Here is a 22,995-nt window from a genome sequence, read left to right as displayed (position 1 = left end):
TTGGACTCATATTTCATTTTGATTAGCTGCTCGGTTGATCACTCCGTTTACGGCATTACAGTGTTTATGCATTGTAGAAAACTACCGAAAGCCAGGAAAACAATGAACATATGTAAACCCTACGCAGTCGTTTGACTGAACATACAAACAACTCTACAAACAAGCATTAAACAACCACAACAGAGAGCAGCCAGATGCTGTTACTTACAGATAAACAACTTCCTGGCGGCTTTGTTCCCTACAACATCTATACTGGGTTTGTGTACATATTTTGATGACAACCACGTTTATATATCATCAATGTCACTGTGAGTTGTGGACAAATCTCTTGGGAAAGTCTGCAGATAGGCAAACTTAAAGAAAGGGCACATAATAGCATCAAAAAGTCTGCATCAGATCCATTATGCACTAAGAGGGAACTTGCCTCAACGTTTGAGTCTGAGTGGAGACTGGGATTGGACCACTTGAACAAAGTATGAGGAATTAGCTTTAAAGACTATGTGGAAGCAAGACGTGGATGCAGACACAGTATTTGTTTCTGCAAAGGACACTCACGTGACACCGTCTGCTGCACCGAGTTTGAGCGTCCGACGCTCGAAGGTGTTTTCCTAAAGACTCTTGTCAGCAGATGGGCTCGTTCGTTTAGACTGCAAAGGAAAGCAAGAAAGAACAGTTACTCCACAGCTTCAGCACACAGTCGCTTGATAAAAGGTCAAAAAAGAGAATCTCTGCTAGACACACGACACCACTGCTAGCTACTGTGAAGTATTTTTATATTAAAGAAAGGCTCTCTCAGTGGCCTTTGCCTCTAAGATTTCAGCTACGACTGGTGGCGGCTTGGCATCTTTTTGCGTGCGTGAATTTTTTAATGTGTAAATGCATTCGTGTCCTTGAGCACAACACTGCAGTGTAGCAGGAAAACGGTACAGCTCTCCTTCAGGGGTCAGCACAGAAACACGCTGATCAATAAGTCAACAAAATCCAAGCGGACTTAAAACCAGAAAGTTGGCAGGAGGTGGCTTTGATACTGAGTGCTTCTGACATTCAATTTAACCCAACAGTGAGCCATAAACTGCCTGCAGGGTAACAGGACATCCACAGTAAACTATTCCTCACCCCCGGCCACTCCCCGCTCCTCTCTCCTCTCCTCTTGACTCCCCTCTTTCCAAAAAGAAGACTGGATCTTCTGTTCTGAGACCACACGCCGTCACGGCTCCTCTCCTCCCGTGACCAAAAATAACTAAGCCCTTTCCAGATATTGCACACAAATGCACGCATGCACTCACACTTGTTGCATTCATGTGTTTCTCTGCCGCCTCATCACCATCATTGCAGCCCTCGACAAACAGACGCTGGATGGAACTACACGGGCGGCTATGCCAGAAAGTCAACTTTTGCCTATTTTATTTGAAAGCATACTTTTTGTACGATTATCTGCCATCGGAGACTTATTCCAAACATGAGGGCTTTCCCTGGTGCTCACTCTGGGCAGCGCTGATGATAATCAGTGGGGTAGTTATGGTTCAGAGCCAGCCTTCCCAAGGCTAAAATTTGGAACAAGCAGTCAGGAAATTCTTATAACTGTATATGACTGTTGGGAACCTTCACTGGAGTGATTGTGGGAAAAAAAAAAAAGAAAAGAAAAGAAAAAAGAGGAGCTCCGGAGTTTGCTCAAGGAGTCTTTGGCCCAAACGTAGGGTCTGTTAGATAGATGACCGCGCTGAGTGAATGATAAAAGACTTAAATGGTGGGTGGACAAATAAATGAAAGGATCATGCCTCAGTGCGACGTCCCTTCTGCTACCATGAAGTTTCTCTGTGGATACCTGCTGATTCAAAAAGGGCCCAAGGATGTGCTCCGTTTGAACTCTTCCCTCGAGACGCTCCTGCGCTCTACGTTTCCACCCATTCCCATGCCTACCCCCGAGACCTGCACAGGAACTACAAACACAGATGTGCTCTTTTCCATTTTGCTCCATTGCTTCTCTGACCACCCTTACTTTACTTTTCTGATTCTAAGCATAAAGGACTCCAGGATCTGGTCCTGCTTCCCTGGTTTGGGAAAGCAGGGTCAGTCCAGGACGGGTCAGAGGGAGGAGTGGTTACTCGCATATCCCTCCCCAACCTGAAAACACACCTCACAATTCTTCAGCTCCTTTCGAGAACCAACACAGCTCTAAGGAATCAGCTTGTGACTCACTCTCATCTTTGTTTTTCTATTTTTTAAAAGAACTCATAACATCGGAGGATTATACAAATCATTGTAACACTAGTAGTCACACCCTTCACTTACATAATATGTTTATTTGTAAATGATGCTTTAACATGTAAGCACTATTTAAGGTTGAAGGTTAAGCTAATTTTAACAATTTAATATGCTGTTGGATAGTTGATTTATTTATATATTGTATTTGTTGATGAAGTTCATGTGTTTAAAATATGAACCTGCAAAGTAATTTGTAACATCTAAACCAGCAACATGTCTTTGACCGCATCCTAGATCACTCAAAGATGTTTTACCCTTAATTACTCATTTCCATTTTAGATCTGATGCATGTATTTATATAAAACAGAACCTAAATTATCTTCCAGCGGGTTTACAGGAATGTTGTTTTATCAAAATTGCACCATTTATCAGAGCCAGAAACTGTAAAAACAGGAAGAGTTGTTGGATCATCAACTTTCTAATGGTCCTTGAACTATTAATCTCTGACATGCGGTTGAAAAACGTACCTAAATCTATGCTTAAAGTCAGGATATTTAATCAAAATCACTTTATTCTATGTCTCTCATCTTTTAAAAAAATTGCCAAAAATAAACTGTGTTGTCAAACCAGATTCTGTACAAAACATAAAACCTGCGCTCCTCAGTGCAACCATGAAGCCATCAGGGACTGAACTGCACCGAAAACAGTCACGGGACTAAAATTCAGGAACCTTTCAGATGCACTAGGTTGAACTGTAGGCTGTGTTTACACAGAACAGAGAGGAGAAAACTATAGAAACAAATATAATGTAAGTAATAAATATCTGATGCATGTAAAATCATGATTTTTTTCCCCCCAATCCTGGTAACATCCTTGTGTACCACTTTCTTTTTTTTAGGACTCATGACATTGTAACTTTTTTGCACTGCACAAAGTTTTTTTTTGGGATTTCCCTGTGCTTATATTCACTATAATTGTGCGGTTTCCATTGAGGTGCAGGACTTTATATTGTAGTGAAAAATGAGCCTACTGTGAGGAAAAATGTGACAGCAGCAGAAAACACTCAGAAACTGGCTGGAGTTCAGAGTATTAACAAGAGGAATGGTTTGTTTGAAGAGTTTCAGTCAGGATTTAGAGCATTGATACAACAGACAAAGGACTTCGTCTCTATACTTGTCCTGCCAGATCAGTTAAAGGTAGTGGTGTATAAATATTGTGAAATGTTTTGCAGCAGAAAAATAAAGTAGCATAAACTGTAAAATACTCGCATTTTAATTTAACAAGTGAAGTACTTGTGCTAAATTACTTTCCACCAGTGCAGCAAATGATCAAACCTCTATGATCCTAAATACAGTGTAGACGGTATGATTTTGTTCTAAGCTCTAGTAACACCACACACACAGCTAAGTCACAGGAGCTACACATAGACAGTGAACACACCAGATCTGTACAGCAGTTCAAATTCATCCACCTATGAAATCAGGAAGAATGATAAAAATGTAAGGACATGAAGGAGGAAAAAAATGCAAAAACAACATTTAAGATGGGATTAGGAGGTAAACAGAAAGAAATGTGAAGTCAGTTCATAAAAAACAAGCAAGAGTCACTCCAAAGCAGCGTGCAATGGGGCACACAGGTCATCTGAGGTCACAGTTCACACAGTGGGACAGTGCAAACTGAGAAACTACCTCTGTGAGCAACTTCTGGCTCTACGGGACCTCAGCCTTGGGGGAATGAGTTTGTCTTAACACAAAAAGCGATATAATGCAATAATATTAAAACTGCAGGAATACTGCTGTAACATTCAGTGAAGATACTTTAATCATCTGCACATATTTTATCTATTGGGAGAAGTTTGGTGCACAGAAAATGAAAGAAATGCAACAGAAGAAAAAATCAACAGAATATGCTGATTGGTTGCAATAATAAAAATATATAAGAACGCTGGTGAGATCCCATGATGCTTTGCAGCGCTCATATACCTGCGGCCGCTGGCGTCTCTAAGCACTGCAGCCCCGGGATCGACGGCTCGCGCCTCCAACTCCTGCACCTCCTCCAGCAGAGACTTCCTCACAGTGCGACGAGTGCTGCAGAGCAGAAACAAGTTCATCAGAGCCATGAAGGAAAGTCTGAGTGTGTTACTCTGCAGACATATGTAATTCATAACATGAAGTGTGCGTAAGTGTTGACACAGACTCAATATGGGTTATGTAAACGCTTCTGTTAAGTCAAATAGTCTCTGTATGGATTTCCCATGTATTTATATTAAGTGCGTTCTACTTACGCTGTCCAAGCAAAGTCTTTGAGTAAACACGCAGTAGGCACCAGGACCAGGCCCAGCCAGAAGTGCCAGCACTGCATCACCCTGCCAGCCTGCAATGACAACACACAGGCCCCATTTATTTTCGCTCGTATATTAATTCAAATGGAGGATTAAGTCATTTTTCTCAGCAACGGGGACACAGAACCACATGTGGCAAAGGCTGAGATAAATGTAAGTCGAAGCACATTGAAAAGCCACACAGAGCATAAAGAGAGACACTGAGCCAAAGTTGAACGCTCCTAATGTTAGTCAAACATATTTAAGAGCTTTCTCACAGCTCGCGCCTGCACCACAAACTGCTTTTAGCACGGTGTTCCCATAGCTGTCATGCAAACCCTCTATGATGCTGAATGATAAAAATGCTGGAGAGCAACCGCAGATCCCCCCTACCTGTCTGTGCAGTCCAGCTGCAGCCACGCTCGTTGATCTCTGACCCCTTTCTCGCTCTGTCTCCAGGGATTAATCATGCATCTAACCACTGTCTCAATTTGTCAGTCTGTCTGTCTCCTTGCTTCTTCCTCCCACACGTCTTTCTCCCACCAATCTCCCTCTTTCACATCTTTCTTTCATCGTAAGTGACTGTATCTTCTGTTGCTTGTCCTCGCCTGTTACTGCAAGTCCTTCAATTTTCTCATTATTACCCAACGTCTCTCTGGTTTGGTTATCTGCAAGAGCTCTGCAGTGTTTCACAAGCCTTTGTCTCGAAGGCATTAGCAGCTAAGCCAGCAGTCGCAAACTTTTTATGCGCCGTGACGTCCTTAACTTGTTCTATTTTATTGCCCATCTAATGTGTTTCCTGTGTCCCGTGTTTGTATCCGCAGATATAGAGACGATCTGGTTCCCACAGGAAGAGGTCACAGGGAAAACGAATCAAGACAACCTCTGCAAAATATCCTCTGGAGCAGCTGGAATCATAACCAACCGGACTCACACATACTTAATGTCTCTGCCTGTGACAAACACCTACACACAGAGACACATTTCTACAGCGTCGGACACCCAGTATATCACATGGTCTTTATGCACTGTGAGGATCGCAGCATGACAAACGATTTTCTCCGTTTTCTCATAGCCATAGAAACAGACTGTTGATCTCGGCCACTTTGCAGACAACACATAGTGCGCATAATTTCACACACGCAGTTGTTCTGAGCAAAAATATACAGCTCTTTTCCATGCCGTGTCCCCCTTGGACAGATGGAAATACAGATACTGGGAGCTGAGGAAATAAGAGAGGTAATAGGGTAGTTAGGGGGGACGATGGAGGGTTTGGGAGGGGTGACTGTCTCTGACCATTCCCCAGTTAGACTGAGCAGCTGCACAGATATTTGACCGCATTCCTGATTTCTGACACAAATTGAATTAATGGGCTGAGGGGAGTTGAGACGGGTCTATTCCCTTCCCCTACCCGCTCAGTGGGGCACCTCGTATCACCCCTGCCTTCATCCCCCAACTCTAAAATGAGTCTCTCAATTAAGGGGGTCCCACGTACACTCTCCTCACCCCCACTGGACTCTCATCACCACCAGCAGCAGCAGCAGCAACAGCAACAGCCCACCCTCTTGAGTCAACACCTCCGCAGTAAGAGGGCAGTAAAAGACCGGGGCTCGGGTGACACGCAGCAGGTGCGGGAAGCCTGGTGAGAGGGGCATAAATCTCCCACCGGGGGGGCTCCAGCAGTGCCGACGTGGAACACCCAAGAGGTGAGTCTCATAGGCGCCATGTATTTGCAAACCAAGAAGAAGAAGGGAGGGGCAGGTGATGTTGCAGAGAGGAGATGTAGGAGGAAGAGGCTATTTTAACCCCCCCATCAAGCCCTGTTATTGAAATGGATGACACATGTTTACAGAGAGCGACTTGCCTGGCCCAGCATGTCGGGGGCGATGGGAATGGTGGGCCAGATGGCGGAGTAGACGGCGAAGAAGAGCATCCAGAGCACCATGCTTCCCCATACCGCCAGGTGGGAAAACTAGAAGAAGAAGTAGAGGGAGTTTGGGATTGGAAGAAGATTAAGAGACAGAAAAGAGAGACAACATGAGGTCAAATAGTTAACATACAGCTCATCCGAATATAGACAACGTTTCCCTCCCTCCTTCCCCTGTCTTGGGCCCGCTCTCTGTGATCTGCTGTAAACGGACACTGTGTGAATTCCAGTGGGACTCTGCTTCATTACTGCCAGGCTGTTGTGTGGACAGCTGAACGGACAAAGGTGTCAGAGCCTTTCTGTCCATCCTGCCAGTCTCCCTCTCTCTCTCTCTCTTCCATCACAAACCAAATAACGTCACGGCTTGAGCTTCTGTTGCCCTAAACTCTACATCCACTTCTGCTAGTGTTATTTCAGGACTACCAGTTGAAACCACATGCTTAGTCACACGCTTAGATTTGTTTATTTATTCTTTGTTCAGATTTTTCCCGTGTTTAAACCATAATTTTGTTTTTGCAGTTTTTTTTTTCTAAGGCAAAGTTCCTGTCTGCATACACTGCAATCACCTAATATTATGAGTTATTGTATGACATCTGTTCTATATGTTACGTCTGGTAACAGCAAGATTTTAATGCATGCTAACGTTACTAGTGTGAGGGGGGTATCAGTGCTTCAATCATGATGTGTGTTGATGGTCTAGAGAAACAGCACAGGCAATTTCTCACTAATTAGAAGAAGTAATTTTGTGCAGTCTGGGTTAAGGCCAATTCAAGATTTCCGTGTGACTGATACGGACTTTGAAAGGAGCCGGTGGACATACATGCGGTTCTATTCATACTACAACACATGGGACTCCTGTGGATGTTAATGAAAGGCTGGTTTTGACTTTTTTACAGGATACAGCAGGTAGAAACAGTGGGTGGACAAAGTATGGGATATCTGGAGAATTTAGAACCTCAGACTGTCGCTCTGTCGTGTTTAAATCAAAGCTCCTCCAGTCTTACAGACACACAGAAAGCATGAATTGGCCATTTAGTGTTATCACTGCCAGTAGGTGCATTGTTCCTTTGGATTCCATCTAGTTTTAGCCAACAAATCTTGTGCTGTGTAGTAAGAATTTTTTATAATATACGACGTTTCGGTAAATCGTGGCATCTGCACGCTTGATTATTTGTAAAAGGGATAACTGTCCATAGAAAATGGGACTGGGCTGAAACTTATACTAATAGATTATACATGGTGTTGCTGTTGAATAGCCACACTGGGTTTATGTAACCTGAACCACAGTGTGCATGAATGAACCACATGGTATACAAGAACCAACAACCGCTGAAAGTTTTGATCCACTTGAGTTATATAAAATTGAAATTCACATTTATATAATTAACCTACAGCTATTACATTAATAATAATAACAAAACAACCACACCTTACATAATTGGGCTTTGACTAACAATTAGCTTTGTTGTAGTAATTAACAGCTTTTTTCTCTTAAAAAAACTGTAGGAAAAATGCCATTCACAATTTATCCAAGCACCCAGTAATGTCTTCAATTCACTTGTTTTGTTGAAACTGTAATCCAAAACTGAAAGACGTCAAATCAGTTGTAAATATCATAAAGAATAGCAGTTATATGAAAAGCAGAAAACTGAGAATATTGGGTAATTGCAGCTGAAAAATGACTGAAATGATCAAGTGATTATTAAATTAGTTGCATATCTTTATCTGTCAGTCACCTAAATGATTAATCCTTGCAGCTCTACTATATAATTTTATCATCTAATGATTTGGATAGAACAGTCTTTGGCTTGTCTCTAAGTAAACTATGCTAAATTAAATCAGATTTGCTACTATGTTCCTGTACTTATTGCTCATCTAACAGATGGTAATGTCACTGTTTTCTGTTGTTTTTCTACTTTACTACGCTTTGTCTGAGCAGCTATGACGCCCTTTCATTCGCTGCAAGTTTAAGCCTTATTTAGCAGTTCTGTGTAAATGCCTTTGACTGACGTTTTCCAATTTGTTTTTTCAAATTTATGTTTGAAATAAATATTGCCCAGGAGCAATGGGTTAAAAAAAAAATGCAACTACATGTGAGCTGGTTGGAAGAAAAAGGTGCAAGCAACTGCAGTTGGAGAAACCTCAAACCTCCACCGCAAGATCAAGGTACACCACATCTTTTCCCATGCCTTTCCTGACTATGAAGCATTTAGAGCAGGTAATATGAAAAACCTCACACTGAAAGTCCTCCTCTCAGAGCAGGCCACCCCCAACCCTCCTCTTTATTTATCAACGGTCGAGTAAAATACAGCACATGTGCTGTGGTGCATTGAGAGTGTGTTAATGTTCCTACCCGGGTCCAAGCGGTGGTCTCCATTCCAGCCTTCAGACACACTGTAACTACCACATACTGCACACACACACACACAGACACACACACACACACAGAGAAGGGGGTAAGCAAATTTAAAGGAAAAAAAACAGAAAAACCAGATTAGTTCACTGGCGACTGTGGAGATAATAAACATTAATGTTGTATCGTAAACTCAGCAATGTCTGTTAAAATACTCTGGACCCCCACATGCCTCCGTTGTAGTCTACATATACACACACACACACACACACACACACACACACACACACACACACACAACACAACAAACAAACACGACTGACATTCTCAAGACACTGTAGGGAGTAAAATGATAGCGAGAGTGTGAGATGGAGAATAAAGATGGATGAATGTGGAGGGGAGACAGTCTGGCTAGACGGGACTAGATTGACTGGAGACTCATAAGGGCTCTGAGTAAGCTGCACAGAGCTGGTGTGTACACAAATTGTGTGCAGATGCCAAAAAAACACACAAATCTGCATGCCAAACAACAGAAAATACACACACAGAAAATACATGCGACATACTTACTGTGTAGACCATATTTCCCACAAACAGGTAGTCATTTCCCTGACCGTTACTGAAGGGAGAATCTGCAGAGAACATTTACACAAGTCAAGACAAAGTGTCGACAACAGAATAATGGACTGTGAAAGAATTACTTGCCAGAGTCACTCACCGTGTTCTAACATTTTGAGCGGAAACCAAAAGAGAATAATTGAATGAATCAGTGCATTGATACAGTGTCCCCAGAACACCTGGAAGGTGGAGCAGACAGAGAGAAAAGAAGGGGAGAAAATAGTGGAAAACAAGTCAGTGCAAACTAATGCCAAAGCACATATATGCCCCCACTCTCCCACACACATAAAAACATACAAAAACAGCAATTCCTCACAGTAACACACAACTTCCACTGTGTTCGTGCCATCAGAAGTGCCCTCCTGTACTGTATGTACACACACACACACACGCACACACGCACACACGCACACACGCACACACACACACACACACACACACACACACACACACACACACACACGCACACACACACACACACACACACACACGCATACAGTAGCTTGAGCTGCTGCTGCTGCTGCTGTACCCTCTAAAATGAAAGACTTCCTTATTCTGGCACTATGAATCTCATTACAGGTCGCCATGGAAACACCCCAGAGTCCATGCCACCCTTGTGTACTCGCTCAAGTCCCAAACAAACAGCTGGAATCGCTCATCGTATTGCAAAGATCCAGAAGTTGAATGCAGAGTATGAAAAAAAAAAAAAACCATGACAGATTTAGCTGTGATTGGAGATCCGTGTGTGTGCATGTACCTTGGTGTTGAAGCCCTCGGCGTTCTGGGTTATTCGGTACAGCTGTGGGAAGCGGAGCATGTTCTGCTGGCTGCACGGCCGGTCGAAAATCCCCAGAGTGAACGGAGGCAGCGCAGTAAATATCTGCAGCATAGGGAAGATGTACATGCAGCCATTAAATCACAGGACGACAGGCAGCGTGGACGCACACATGCTTCAACTAGATGGACAATCACGGTTCACATCGCAACTGTAGAAGGAATGCCATGAAGTTTTAAAAAACGGGGACCCTGAAGGCATCTGCTGTCTGTCAGACGTTAAGTACACATGGCAGACACCAGAACACATAGAAATACACTCTAACACATGCATACAAACATCTCTGGCATGCAGAAAGAGCAGTGATAAGAAGACAAAGCATGTGATTAAGAGACAGAGAGAGAGATAAATGTCCGCTGAGTGAAAGCGGGAGAAGGGGGTGAGACTGAGGGAACGAGTGGAGAGACGGAAGAGAGTGACTGATACTCACCACGTTGTAGAGGCCTATACACCAGCGCTCAAACAGGATCTGGCCAGAGAACCCGTTCACAAAGGCGAACCAGAGCTGGGACACAAAGAGAAGGATGAGAGGGGATGAGAGGGACAATAGTGGAGGTGAAACTGCCTTAGAGGAAGCAGCAGGGTGAGAGGGACACACATTTCTTTACTAAATGATATGGACACATGACAAAATTAGCTTTGCAGAGCATAAGATTGAATATAGTGATTTATGTGGCAACCCTGTATCAAGCCTCTGAAATCCAAAAATATATAAGAATCACAGAAATAACATTAATATTAGAGCCAGAAACTGTAAAAACAGAGACACTGTCAGGTTTTCAACTTTCCAGTGATCCCATCTGTGACTTGGCATTCCGTCGGGGAACTAAACCAAATCTAACCCTAAAATCATTTCATCAGAATCACTTCATTCGACTTGTCTCATTTAATAATTCACCCAAAATAAACAATTTACTCTGAGTAGATTCTGTAAAAAATAATAAAAATTCTGTGCTCCTTTGTGCAACTGTGAAAAATCATGGACTTTTCAGCTGAACTGGGCTGAAATGCAGAGTAGACAGAAGACAAGTACGGAAACAAAATAAAAATTATAGTGGTAAAATGTATACAATATGTAGAGTCACCATATTTTGTATGGAAAGTGTGGAAATAAATTTATAAATGTGAGTAGTAAATAACTGTAATATGTAGTTGTTGCACTTGGAAAAATGTTGTATATATTGATTCCAGGCTTTCTCAATTTTTGTAAAAGGATTAATACAAAAATATATTTCTGAGTTCTCCCTACTTCTAGCTTGTGCTGTTTCCATAGAGGTGTAGGACTTTATATTGCAGTGAAAAATAGCCTAAAGTGAGTAAAAATGTGACGGGAGCAAAGCAAAAAACAACCAGAAACTGCTTGGGGTTCAGAGCATTCATTTTTAAATACAAAACATCCTCACACAATTGTCCCTGCAGGTCTATAAAACATCAGGCACAATATTTCAATCAATTCTTAATGCAGATTTTGGCCAACCCTGAAATCATTTTCTGTCTTTACAGAAGCTAATCTACTGAAACACACTATCTAAATGCAACTCTGGCCCAGAGTAAACCTTCATTAATGCCTTAATGCACACACAGCAGACGCCGGCTGATCTGAGGGCAGATAGAGAACATGTTTGGGGCCTCTGGTGGGAGTTGTGGCATTCCTGGGGGATACAGTGGAGCATACAGCCTTGGGGTGAGGTCACATACACAAAAACACACTCACACACACCCATCCCCCTTATTCTGTCTCCATTAAGTGGACAGAGACAGTCTCCAACCTTTGGCCCAGAGCGCTCTGCTGGAAGCCAATTATGTGAGATAATCATGGAAACACACACATATACACACAGACAGCGGCAGCGTGAGCAGGACGCCGGGCTGCAGACTGCGACTCCCAGGAGGACCTGCACCTGCTGGCATCCTTAATGTGACACAGAGGGGTGAGGTGGTGGAGGTCTGGGGGAGGTGGGAGTGAGCACAGCTGACAAATACCCCTCATAACAGGCAGGCCAGGGCTGCGGTGTGCGCCTTCGTCACACACAAATGAAGCATTTCCATCATTTCTGACTCACATCAATTCACCCTCACCAAAGCTACGACTTTAATCCTCACCCTAACCTTAAAATAAGTCGTCGCGCTTAATAATTCATGTTATTTATGCTACATAGTGTGAGTGAGTAAACAGATTTATGTCCCCACAACACGTGTAACACAAGTACACACACACTGCTGTCGACCTTTGGAGCCAAGGTCTTGTCGTTGCTGATCTAAACGCACTTCTTTACGTGCAGGACTATATGTGTGTGTGTGTGTGTGTGTGTGTGTGTGTGTGTGTGTGTGTGTGTGTGTGCGTGTCCAAAAGAGACAGAAAGCAGACACCAGAAGGGCACCTCGTCCATCACTGTCAGGGACGTCGACAAACAGCTGCAAAATGTCTCTGTTAATGTAACTGTGTGTGTGTGTGTGTGTGTGTGTGTGTGTGTGTGTGTGTGTGTGTGTGTGTGTGTGTGTGTGTGTGTGTGTGAGAAACAGACAGGGTGTGGTGCTGAGGCTCTTACCTCTATTATGTAGAGGACCACATTCTTATAGAAACAGTAGAGGATGCATTTTGTGACCCGGTTGTAGCTCCAAGCCCCGTGGACCAACAGGAGCTTCTCCAGATAGGAGAACTATTAATAAAAAATAAAGAAAAAAAAAGAGAGGACAGAAATATTTCTTTACTTGGAGGAAAAATGAAGGCTAAAAGGAAATATTAGAGACAGAAGTTGGACACAGTGTGTACCAAGAATGTGACTAAGAGAAGAGACAGTTGCGGCTTGCTGATAAAGAGGAGTTGTGCAAGATGCCCAGAGGCAATGAGATAATCAGCACAAACAGTGAAAGTGACAGAATGTGTCAATGGGAGAGACATAGACACAGAAAAGACAACACCCAGAGTAATAAGGACATGGAGAGATGTTTTTGTCATAATAGACTATTAAAAGAATACAAATAATGCATTTTTACTGTCAACATAGTGGGTTAACCACAATGTTTTTATTTAACTCTCTGAACCCCAGAAACCACTGGTGGGTTTCAAAGGAATGTTACCTTAAAAAAAGAGAAAAAAATGCCAAAATTAAACCATTTATCAGAACAAGAAACTGCAGAAACAGAAAAAAAAATGTTGGATTTTCCATTTTCTGATGGTTGATAAATTTATCTGCCATCAAATAGTCTAAAATCGACAAATTTCATCATAATCTATCTCATTTAAGAATTTGCCAAAAATAGTTTGCACAAACTAGATTCTATGCAAAACTAAATATTCTGTGCTCCTCTGTGCAACCATGAAGCCATTAGTCACTCAGCTGTGATCAACAGTCATAAAATGAAAATTCAATTCAACTGTAATGTTTTTCTTTTCCTTTTATGATTTATGGCATTATAACAGCGTCATACAGCACAAACAACAATTTAGAGTTTTCTCTACTTCTAGCCAATGAGAAAGTGCAGAACTTTATAGCCTACACTGAATAAACATGTGACAGGATAAAAAAAGAAAAACACCTAGACACTGCTTGGGGTTCAGAGGGTTACTGATTGGAATAATTTGGGAAAGTCATAATACAGAAAAGGGAACTCTTTGTGCATCTATTTCATGAGATAGTTGTGTAGTAGAGAGATGAATACTGTACTTCCAAAAGTTTCAAAAAGACTCCTTTACACTTTCTAATTGGCAAAAGTACACTTATTCACGATATTTCTGTGCTTGGCCTTCATCACACACAAATTTGCAAGTTCGACTGTGTGCAGGAGTCTTCTGAAAGTCATACTAAAATAATAGATAATAATGTCAATAGCATCATGGTTTATAATAATAAATGTTCAAATTTAAACATTAAATACAACCACTACCCTTTTTAATGGTTTATATATGCAACAGGAAAATCAATATACTATCTGCTGCATTTTATTTCATAGTCTAAATGCTTGATAAGCAGTGTGTTTAGATTGAAAATATGATACTTCACTGATCCTTGTCAGTGAATTCTCCCTTCAGTCGTCCCCCTTGAGGAAGGGTTAAAGATCAGGATGAGCTGAACAGTCAGCAGGAAGAAGTTGCCGACCAACCAACCAAACATGGATCCTTTCTATTCATGACTAGCCTGTAACATTTTGGGATGTCTATTGTGCGCCTCCATCTACCTGTGCAATGGAGTAGTCCGAGGAGTTGGTGGCCTGCATGCCCTCGTTGCCGCTGATCCCGACTCCGACGTGAGCCGTCTGAATCATCCCCACGTCGTTGGCGCCGTCACCAATCGCCAGCGTGATGGCCTTCACGTGTTTCTTCACCATGTCCACAATCTCGGACTTCTGCAGCGGAGACACTCTGCAGAAACAAACAGAGACGGTTGGTTGTTATTAAATGCACACATCTGTCTGTACCTGGAGAAAATTAGAGGTAGGGAGATGGAGAGATTAAAGAATATCTCAGGGAAGTAAGAAAGAAAGAAATAAACACACCAGGCATTGAGAATAAAGCCTGGGAAACTACAAGTGGGAAAGAGTTGAAAGGGGAAAAAAAGATAAATGAGCGGCTGGCAGAAACACACACACACACACACACACACACACACACACACACACACACACACACACACACACACACACACACACACACACACACACACACACACACACACACACACACACACACACTCTGCAGCGCTCTGTTTACTGCTCTTCACCTGGTATTAGGAAACAATGATTCACTGTTCTGCTAATAAGATTCTGTGCAGCCCACTTGTGATGTGCTCATATGAGTTTGTGCATGTGTTCAGGGACCTTCCAGTGGTACTCCACCCTCTTGACCTGTATCACTAATCCTCTCTCTATAACCGGTCCTGTCTCTTCACTCACAATGGAGGACTGACGGAGGCTCGATTACAGACTCTTCCCCCCCGAAGGCCACTGAGAGAGGATGGTAAGGCGTCGTGCTGCTTTTTCTGAAGCACCACGCATCTGTTTTTTTTTTTTTTTTTTTTTTTTAAATGGTGCCATGTATATCTCTTGACAAATGAGAGAGTCTCCATCCAATGCCACAGATCATATTCCCTCTATTGTACTGGTGTTCTGTTTGGCTTCACTAAAGAGGTCTTGGATGTGGTTTTTCCTCATAATCCTCCGTTTCCTCCCCCACCTGTCATGAAAGAAGCTGTGGAAGCTTTAGAATTGTGTGAGGCAATTGTTTTTAAAAGAACTATTGTGCGTTTTAGCTCACTTGAATGTGAATAAAACAGAAATAACAATTAATATACACATATGAAACTCTGAAGATAAAGGTAGCTGCTCTGGAAATGTTGATTGTATCACTTAAGTGCCTTTTTAGACATGAACTCTTTTCTGCTGATGTGATGGCAAGCGAACATGTCAGCTTCACATCTGAATGACTCTGCTCACTTTAAAGGAAAAGTTTGGTTTGGGTAGGTCGGACCCGGTGACATTTCATTTCAACACGGTGCAACCCTGAACTAGTTGTATTTGGAGAAGCCTTTTTCCACATTTCGGCACCAACATTGATCTACAAACCAGCCAGAGAGCACAAAAGACACAGAGCACTACCAAAATCACACACACAAAAAAATGAAATGTCCATAAAACTTCAGTCCAGATTAATGAGGCTCAGTAAATGTTGTTGCTTCCAACTGTTTGTAGGAGTTTTTCCTCTGAGTTGATTAAAGACTTGAAGGAGTATCCATCAGGCAAGAGAGTGACATGTATTTACTTTTGCATAAATTCATAAATTATCCGCAGCATGGAGACGGGTCCTATTAGGATGTAACAGCAAGTCAGACTGTGTGCTTTTGTTCACATCAGACAGGTGAGATGTCAGACACCGTCACAGTTTATGAGCTGCAGCTAAATCATTTGTTAAACGGCGGCTGTCCTGACGTTGAGTCGGGCTATTTTTATTTTACTGTTAGTACAGTAGTCGTTAGATTGTCAGCACACATGGGAAGAATTTTTAGTTTTGAGGAAATCATAAATAAAATATGCTATTTGTTATTTTGACAGCTTTATAATCTTGTTGTCAGTTTACATGAGTAGTCTTTTGTTCATTAGTATTTGTTGTGTCACGTGAAGTTCTGTCAAAGCTCATGTCTATGATGAATATAATCACTGAATGTCTGAATGTCCCTGTGGTTAACTTACATGTATAAATGATCTATGTCTGAATGACAGAAAGCTGCCACTCTAACAGACTGATGATGCAGTAATGTCATATATCCCATTGGAAAAGGGCTGTAATCGTACCCAGCAGATGGAGTATGTAAGATCTAAGTTTCTCTTTTGTCAAGCCATTACAAGATTTTTATCATCCTTCCTTTAAAAAGAATTTGTACAGTACCACTTTATTTGTATACTTCAAAGAGAGGAACACTGTATCAGGGAATGATCACGCTTGGCTGCTAGTGATTTCAGAAGGAGGCTGCCTGTGTGGGAAAAATCCACACACAGTATTTACATTCTCAAAAAAAAAATCGTACTGGACACAGCCACTAAGACTGACTTTATCTCCACTTCTGTTTTCAAAACATGCTTTGTATGGGGAGACACGTCTATACTATGCGTCATTCACACACACATACAGCAGCTTAAGTGTCATTATTACCTGCAACCTGTACAGTGAAAACAAATATGTCTCCAAAGGTGGAGACACAGGAGAAAACTGACACTGGGACTGGGTCTAAAGCTGCGCAACAAAGCAACTCATATTTCCCACAGTACAGGATTTGCAACTGTAGAAACACATGTACAGTCTGAAAAAAAGCATTTTACAGTATCTTAGATGGGATATTTGTGTTTTATATAAAATGCAATGTTAATTTATAACATTTATACATTAATCTGCATCATTTGAAGGTAATTTAGGAGTTCAAAGAGGATTTTTTCGAAGCCAGCTACTATAACAGTTAGTGGAAAGTAGCCATTGGCTGCATTACAAGAGATTAACCCAAATCCAGACATTAAACATTTATATTACATATCCCTGATTATAGTAATTACATGAGCCTCAGTGATGCATTAGGTGATAGTAATTTGAGTATCAACACTGGACTTAGAGTGCTGTCAACATATTAAACATTTTTTAGAAAGAGGAAGTGCCACTTTCACGACGGCTGAGCAGACGCAGTGAATTTCTGGCATCAATGCTCTGATAACACCATATTAAATCATGTGCAGCTGCATGAGCCATCACACGCAAACGGAAGACAGCATGATGATATGACAGAATCGAATTATGAGCAGATGTACGGCCCTGCAGACACACACACATCCGACTGGAGCCCACAGGTCCTAAACATGGTCTATCTTCTATGAATATGTAAGTAGGATCATTTCCTGGTCAAGCTGAAATCACAGAGCTGGGTGGTCTTCATACATTAGGCATGTGCAAAATCACACACACACACACCTCTCACACACCCTCGACCATGGGTTATTTGCAAGGGGAAAACCTCAGAGAGAGTTTTGGCCTCTGTAGTCACTGCTGAAGGATGGGATCAAGCCCTGCTCTTTGTTTTTCCTGTTTCTGCATCTGAAGTGTGTCTGCCTGTGCGTCTCTCGGCCTCTGACCACAAATCTCTCTTCATCTCTCCCTCTCTGTCTCTCTCTACCTTTCCTCTAAACACTGCTAACAGTGTCTGGGATTGTGTAAAGTGGAGTTGGAAAGATGAAAGGCTCCCAGTGCTCTTCACGGTGGAACTGAGCAGAAAATAAGCAGCCGCTAAGTCCTCTTATAAACAAACGCACAGTGAAGTCAGGAACCCAAGCGTACGAGTGCACTCGACTCCGAGACACACAAACACGCACGCATTCCCACACTTTGAAACATCACACACATACAGTAGGTGAGAAATAACCTTGCAGACAGCATCGCACTTTTAAGTCAAAGCTATGTCTCTTTACACACAGGAACCTTATTTAAAGTGCCGTGGATGTACGTAACCGCTCATTACAGGAATCACGTAGAGCACTGGTTCCCAGCATAAGGGTCGGGACCTCCCAAGGGGTCACAGGATACATCTAAGGCGTCATGAGTTGATTACAGGGAAGGAAACAATACTAAATTAACTGTGCCACATTTTTTTGCTCTAATCTTTGCGTTTTTATATCCTGTTTTGCTTCAGCTCATCAGGAATGTAACAGTTATTAAAATTAAAGAGTCTGAGCAGCTCAACTGTTGGTTTAAGCATTCCTTGGAATTACATTTTTGTTTTGTATTTAAGGGTCACATGCAAGGGTGTCTATTTGTTTAAGAACCAGAGTGCACCTTTGATGCATGAGCACAGTTGAGTTGTGGCTCATTTGTGGTGCTACAGTGGTAACTTTACATACATTAGTCAACTCTAACTGACCACGCGATCAGACGGCAGTCTGACTGCACGAATAGTTCATAAAGTCATCATGTGCAGCTCATTTATTTACAAAAAGAACAAGTTAAAACTTCAACTAATGGATCATGTCCATATTGTCTCATAATGTTGTTCTCAGTCAAATGAAAATTATATGGTACACTGCAAGCCAACAGCCTTATTAGGTTATTTTTGTAAATAAACCCTACTTCCGACCCAAACATGGACTCTAGAATTAATGGAGATAAATGAGCTGTACAGACTCAAATAAGAGCTTCAAAGAAGTATATTTTTTGCATTATTATTCTTGCCTTTTTATCTGTTCCAAAAAAATGAAAGGATAATTTCCTGCTTTTTCATCTTTACTAGTTAACATACAGCCTAGCAGAAAAAAAAAAAAAATTGACTGTCACTCAAAGGAAACTGGCAACTCACAGCAACTTTAAAGTTGGAATGTTTTCATGAATCAATGAACACCTTAAATGTCAATATGACAACTCTGTTTGTTGTTGTTGGCTCTCTTGCTTGACCTGTGCTTTAGTGATGATTAAACTTTCAAGAGCTTAAAAATGTATATTAATTTAAACTGAGTTATGCAAATTGTGAATATTCTGTTTCCTCCCTTAAAGAAAAAAAATGGTGAAATGTAGTTGCTGTGCGCTCTGGAAGCACTACACTTATTAGTTACACACCCAAAGAGGTTTAGAGCGACAGAACAACATCATGAAACACATCAACTAAAATCAGTGCTTTTTACCTAATTCTAAAATATTTTTGCTCTTTTTGATTTTAAAAAAGAGCTAACTGTGGCCAGTAGCTGTACAAGAAGTAACTGCTCATTTAAAAGATGATCTAAAACAGGGAAAAAGACAGTGATGGGCTTAACAGGCCAATCTTGGTATGCACGGAACAAACTAATGAGGGCTAATTTGGTCTGCAACAATTAATTTTCATCACCAAGCTCCAGCCAAAGTAAGAAGAAATGGAGGAATTCGGAGAGAAAAAGATGAACAGAGGATATAAAGAGTGAAGGGTACAGGAAAGGAAGCTGGAGGCTGTTTGCAAGGCCTGTGAGACCTGAGTCCGGATATGGCTCGGATATGCAAGGGAGAGTCGATTACCTCCCTCCTGGCTACACACACACACACACACACACACACACACACACACACACACACACACACACAGACGGACAAAAGACGAGTGGAAACTCTTTTGTTTAACATCACAGCTGGTACCGAGTGGAACATGACCAAAGAAGGGAACATGCAGTAAACATTATATGAACGGAGTGCACTTTGTATCAATGGAAATGTCTAATGGCAACGTGCATGTGTGTGTCGGTGCCCGGTCCTGTGATCCCATCAGTGAGTCATGACATTTCCACGCAGCGTGGTGTATTACATTACTCCTGACAGACTTTCATCATCCTCATTCATTTGCTGACCGTGGGCAACCAGCAACCTTTACGAACTGACGCAAACACAGGTATGCAGGCCTGCGGATGGACACGCACACGCTTTCTGTCTTTATCACGCACACAATAAAGTTATGATCAATCTGTGTGTGCATGTGTTTACATTTTCTGTTCACAGGCGCACAACTTGGATGTTTCGTTTCTTTAAACTTAACGGACCTTTACAGTTCTTTTACTTGAGCAAGACAGAAGCATGCAGGTATGTTTTCATCAAAGGTATAGAGTGCAACATTCAATCCCAGTTACGTAAAGGTGCACGACAAAAGAAACAGCTAACAACCAAGGGTGTGACGTTGCAGGATGAAATACTGCATTTAAAACTCTTCAGTTAGTGTGAAATTGTCACTATGCGGATATACTCTGCCTTTTTATTCGTGCAGTGGGACTTTCCCACAAGAGACCAATGATCCTACGTATCTGTTAAAGTGTTTCTTATACAGTGTGCTTGTTGTCTTGACAGATTAAAATTCCAGACTTTGTCTAGACTCCTGTCAGCCTGATTTGTTACAGTTTTTTAGTCACAAGATGTAAACTTGGTCCACATTGTCGTTTCCTATGAGTTCAGGGTGCGTTTTCGTGAGATTTTCACCTTCATGGTACTTTTGTGGGATTTAGTAAATTTCACCAGATATTTTCCAACAGAATGACATTTCATCAGACATAAAGGCATCTTATTTTCATTTTCAATTATTCCATGAGCTACATCATGGACAAAATGTAATTAATATACAGTGATGGAACCACAAAGGACGGCTTAAACACTAACCAAGTTAAAACACTAAAATGCTTAATGAATTCAGCATCTTTCCAAACTATTTCAGGTATTCTGGACCAGACAATTTAGTCTGACTATGTATGTGTCAGTGTGTAGGATGAATGAGTTTTCTGTACCGGCAGCAGATGACAGCTTTGCAGGATAACGCCAAGTCAAGGAAGGCCTGGCGGAGCTCGAAGGACAGGGCGTATTTCAGCGTCTGGCCATCGATGATCAGCGCCAGTTCGTTTTCTTTCCTCAGAGAGTCTCCGAGGGATGAGCAGTGAGCTGTGAGCGTGGCACGAGTAGCCTGCAAGAAGACACAGAAGGGAGCATTTAGGTTTATATTGAATTTCTTCCCATCAAGAAAGAATGACTGTAGTTCCCCCTTCCCCAAACAACAGAAGTTTTTACACACAGGCCTCCATCTTGAACATCTTTTCTGCAGATATCTTAAATTAGCAACACACAGGGCTTAAGCATATATCAAGAAATGCTGTTAGCTTACTGTAAAAATCTAACCTCTAACCCCACCACGAGTGCCAACAGTCTTAAATCTGCTTCCCAACTAATCATAACTCCAAATTCGACACAGAAAATGACTCTACATCTGAGCAGATTTTTCAGGTTTTCTGCTTTTTGTGGCCTCATGAAGCGGTGAAAATACAAATCACATACATCAAAACACACAGAGCAATTTGTTGAAAGGTCAAAACCACTGCAAGTAAATGGAAGACACATGCTCCTAGTTGCACAGTTTGCTTTCATCTGGGGGAAACAATCTGCTTCTGTGTACACTAAACAATTAAGAATGCCAATATAAAGTTCACAGTCGCTCGACATCACCACAACATGCTGACGCTATGAGGACCTGAAGGCATACTCAACCATGCATTTTCTTTGGAAAGCAGCAACACGTTGTGGAGACAAAACCAGAAGATAGATAAAAGATAGATAAAAGACTAATGACGTAGCAGAGTAAAATACATCATTCATATGTAACTGCACAGTCTAAGTGTGTCTGTGTTTGTTTAAATGCCAGCTCGCCTGCAGGGCAGTAGTTTGGGGCAGTTTTGATGGAGCTCTTGATAATAGAGGAACAGGGATTAATAGAGAAAATAAACAACCCACAGAGATGTAATGAATTCCATGTGGAGAACCAGACACGCTACAAGCTCACCCCCACAACCAGACATGAACACATGAACACACACACACATACACACCTGAACTCCTTTTTTGCACTGACTGAAATGATGACTTCCATGAGATCTCAATGTTACCCGTATGTATGTTCATAGAAATGCATTATCAATGAACAACGTCCAAACAGTGACAACTATGTTTGAGATTAATAGAGATAGTCCTCGCTCTGACTTCTAGGAATTCTTTATCTAAAGGAGATCACCAGGTGGATTCATGTTAAAGCCAAAACCATTCAAACACTAAACACCTGGAACAGGAATGCTTTATCCATCAATACTGTAACAAACAGCTCACTAACTCTATCTGGGGACAGTTTTCTTGGTTGTACATGTGGAATTCAGCTTATTTTCATAATAAATGAGGATTGACGTGAAATGAAATGACCCATAACATGACTTGTTTGTGGAAAGACGGGCAACACAACCAAACACGCAGCAAGCAGCTACGCAAGACACAGCTCTAGACGCAAAAATGCACAAAAATTTGGCGCCATGAAGAATCCTCTCAGTCTCTCACAGTGGGTTATTGGCGGCCGTCTGACCTGAGAGAATCCAGTGACCCACAGAGAGGCCACCGCTCTGTCCAGCCACCAGCATGTGCACAGCAAGCACGCACACACATACATGTATGTAACACAATCACACGAACAATGCAGTCTCTCTTCTTCTTGCCAAATAGCGATGCACACATGCGTACCCTCCGCACACAAGTGTCCCTCCTCTTCCCAAATATTCCCTGCTCTTGTTTTCTCAGCCTGAGGCTGTGTGTTTTTCTTTGTATGCCGGAATTCCTGTTTGCATTCACCTTTTTCCCCAAACAGAGGAAAGGAAAACAAAAACATAATGAAAGGATTAAAGGAGATTACAGGTTGTCAGAGTCCCGAAACTCAAAGGGACTATGTGTGTGTGTG

At 41.8% G+C, this 22,995-nt stretch overlaps 1 protein-coding gene across 8 annotated transcripts in view; it reads right to left on the bottom strand.

Annotated features, from left to right (window-relative positions):
* atp8a2 (ATPase phospholipid transporting 8A2) overlaps positions 1-22,995 on the bottom strand; it is a 55,732-nt gene that overhangs the window by 2,695 nt on the left and 30,042 nt on the right. For 7 of the 8 annotated variants that reach the window (XM_035949133.2, XM_035949234.2, XM_035949195.2 and 4 more), the window contains 12 exons: positions 21,017-21,189; positions 14,438-14,621; positions 12,808-12,918; positions 10,689-10,763; positions 10,181-10,303; positions 9,524-9,602; positions 9,376-9,437; positions 8,806-8,862; positions 6,390-6,497; positions 4,490-4,578; positions 4,188-4,292; positions 556-647 (listed from right to left, as the gene is read on the bottom strand). In XM_035949133.2, the coding sequence (XP_035805026.2) occupies positions 556-647; positions 4,188-4,292; positions 4,490-4,578; positions 6,390-6,497; positions 8,806-8,862; positions 9,376-9,437; positions 9,524-9,602; positions 10,181-10,303; positions 10,689-10,763; positions 12,808-12,918; positions 14,438-14,621; positions 21,017-21,189 (1,258 nt within the window). Of the gene's footprint in view, positions 1-555; positions 648-3,645; positions 3,677-4,187; positions 4,293-4,489; positions 4,579-6,389; positions 6,498-8,805; positions 8,863-9,375; positions 9,438-9,523; positions 9,603-10,180; positions 10,304-10,688; positions 10,764-12,807; positions 12,919-14,437; positions 14,622-21,016; positions 21,190-22,995 lie in introns of all 8 variants that reach the window. The other variant, XR_004847517.2, reaches the window with a different exon arrangement.

The sequence above is a fragment of the Amphiprion ocellaris genome, chromosome 22 (genome assembly GCF_022539595.1).
Source record: "Amphiprion ocellaris isolate individual 3 ecotype Okinawa chromosome 22, ASM2253959v1, whole genome shotgun sequence".
In the NCBI taxonomy this organism is placed as follows: Eukaryota; Metazoa; Chordata; class Actinopteri; family Pomacentridae; genus Amphiprion; species Amphiprion ocellaris.
Note: the sequence above shows the minus strand (reverse complement) of the source record. Positions and strands in the feature narration are given on the sequence as shown.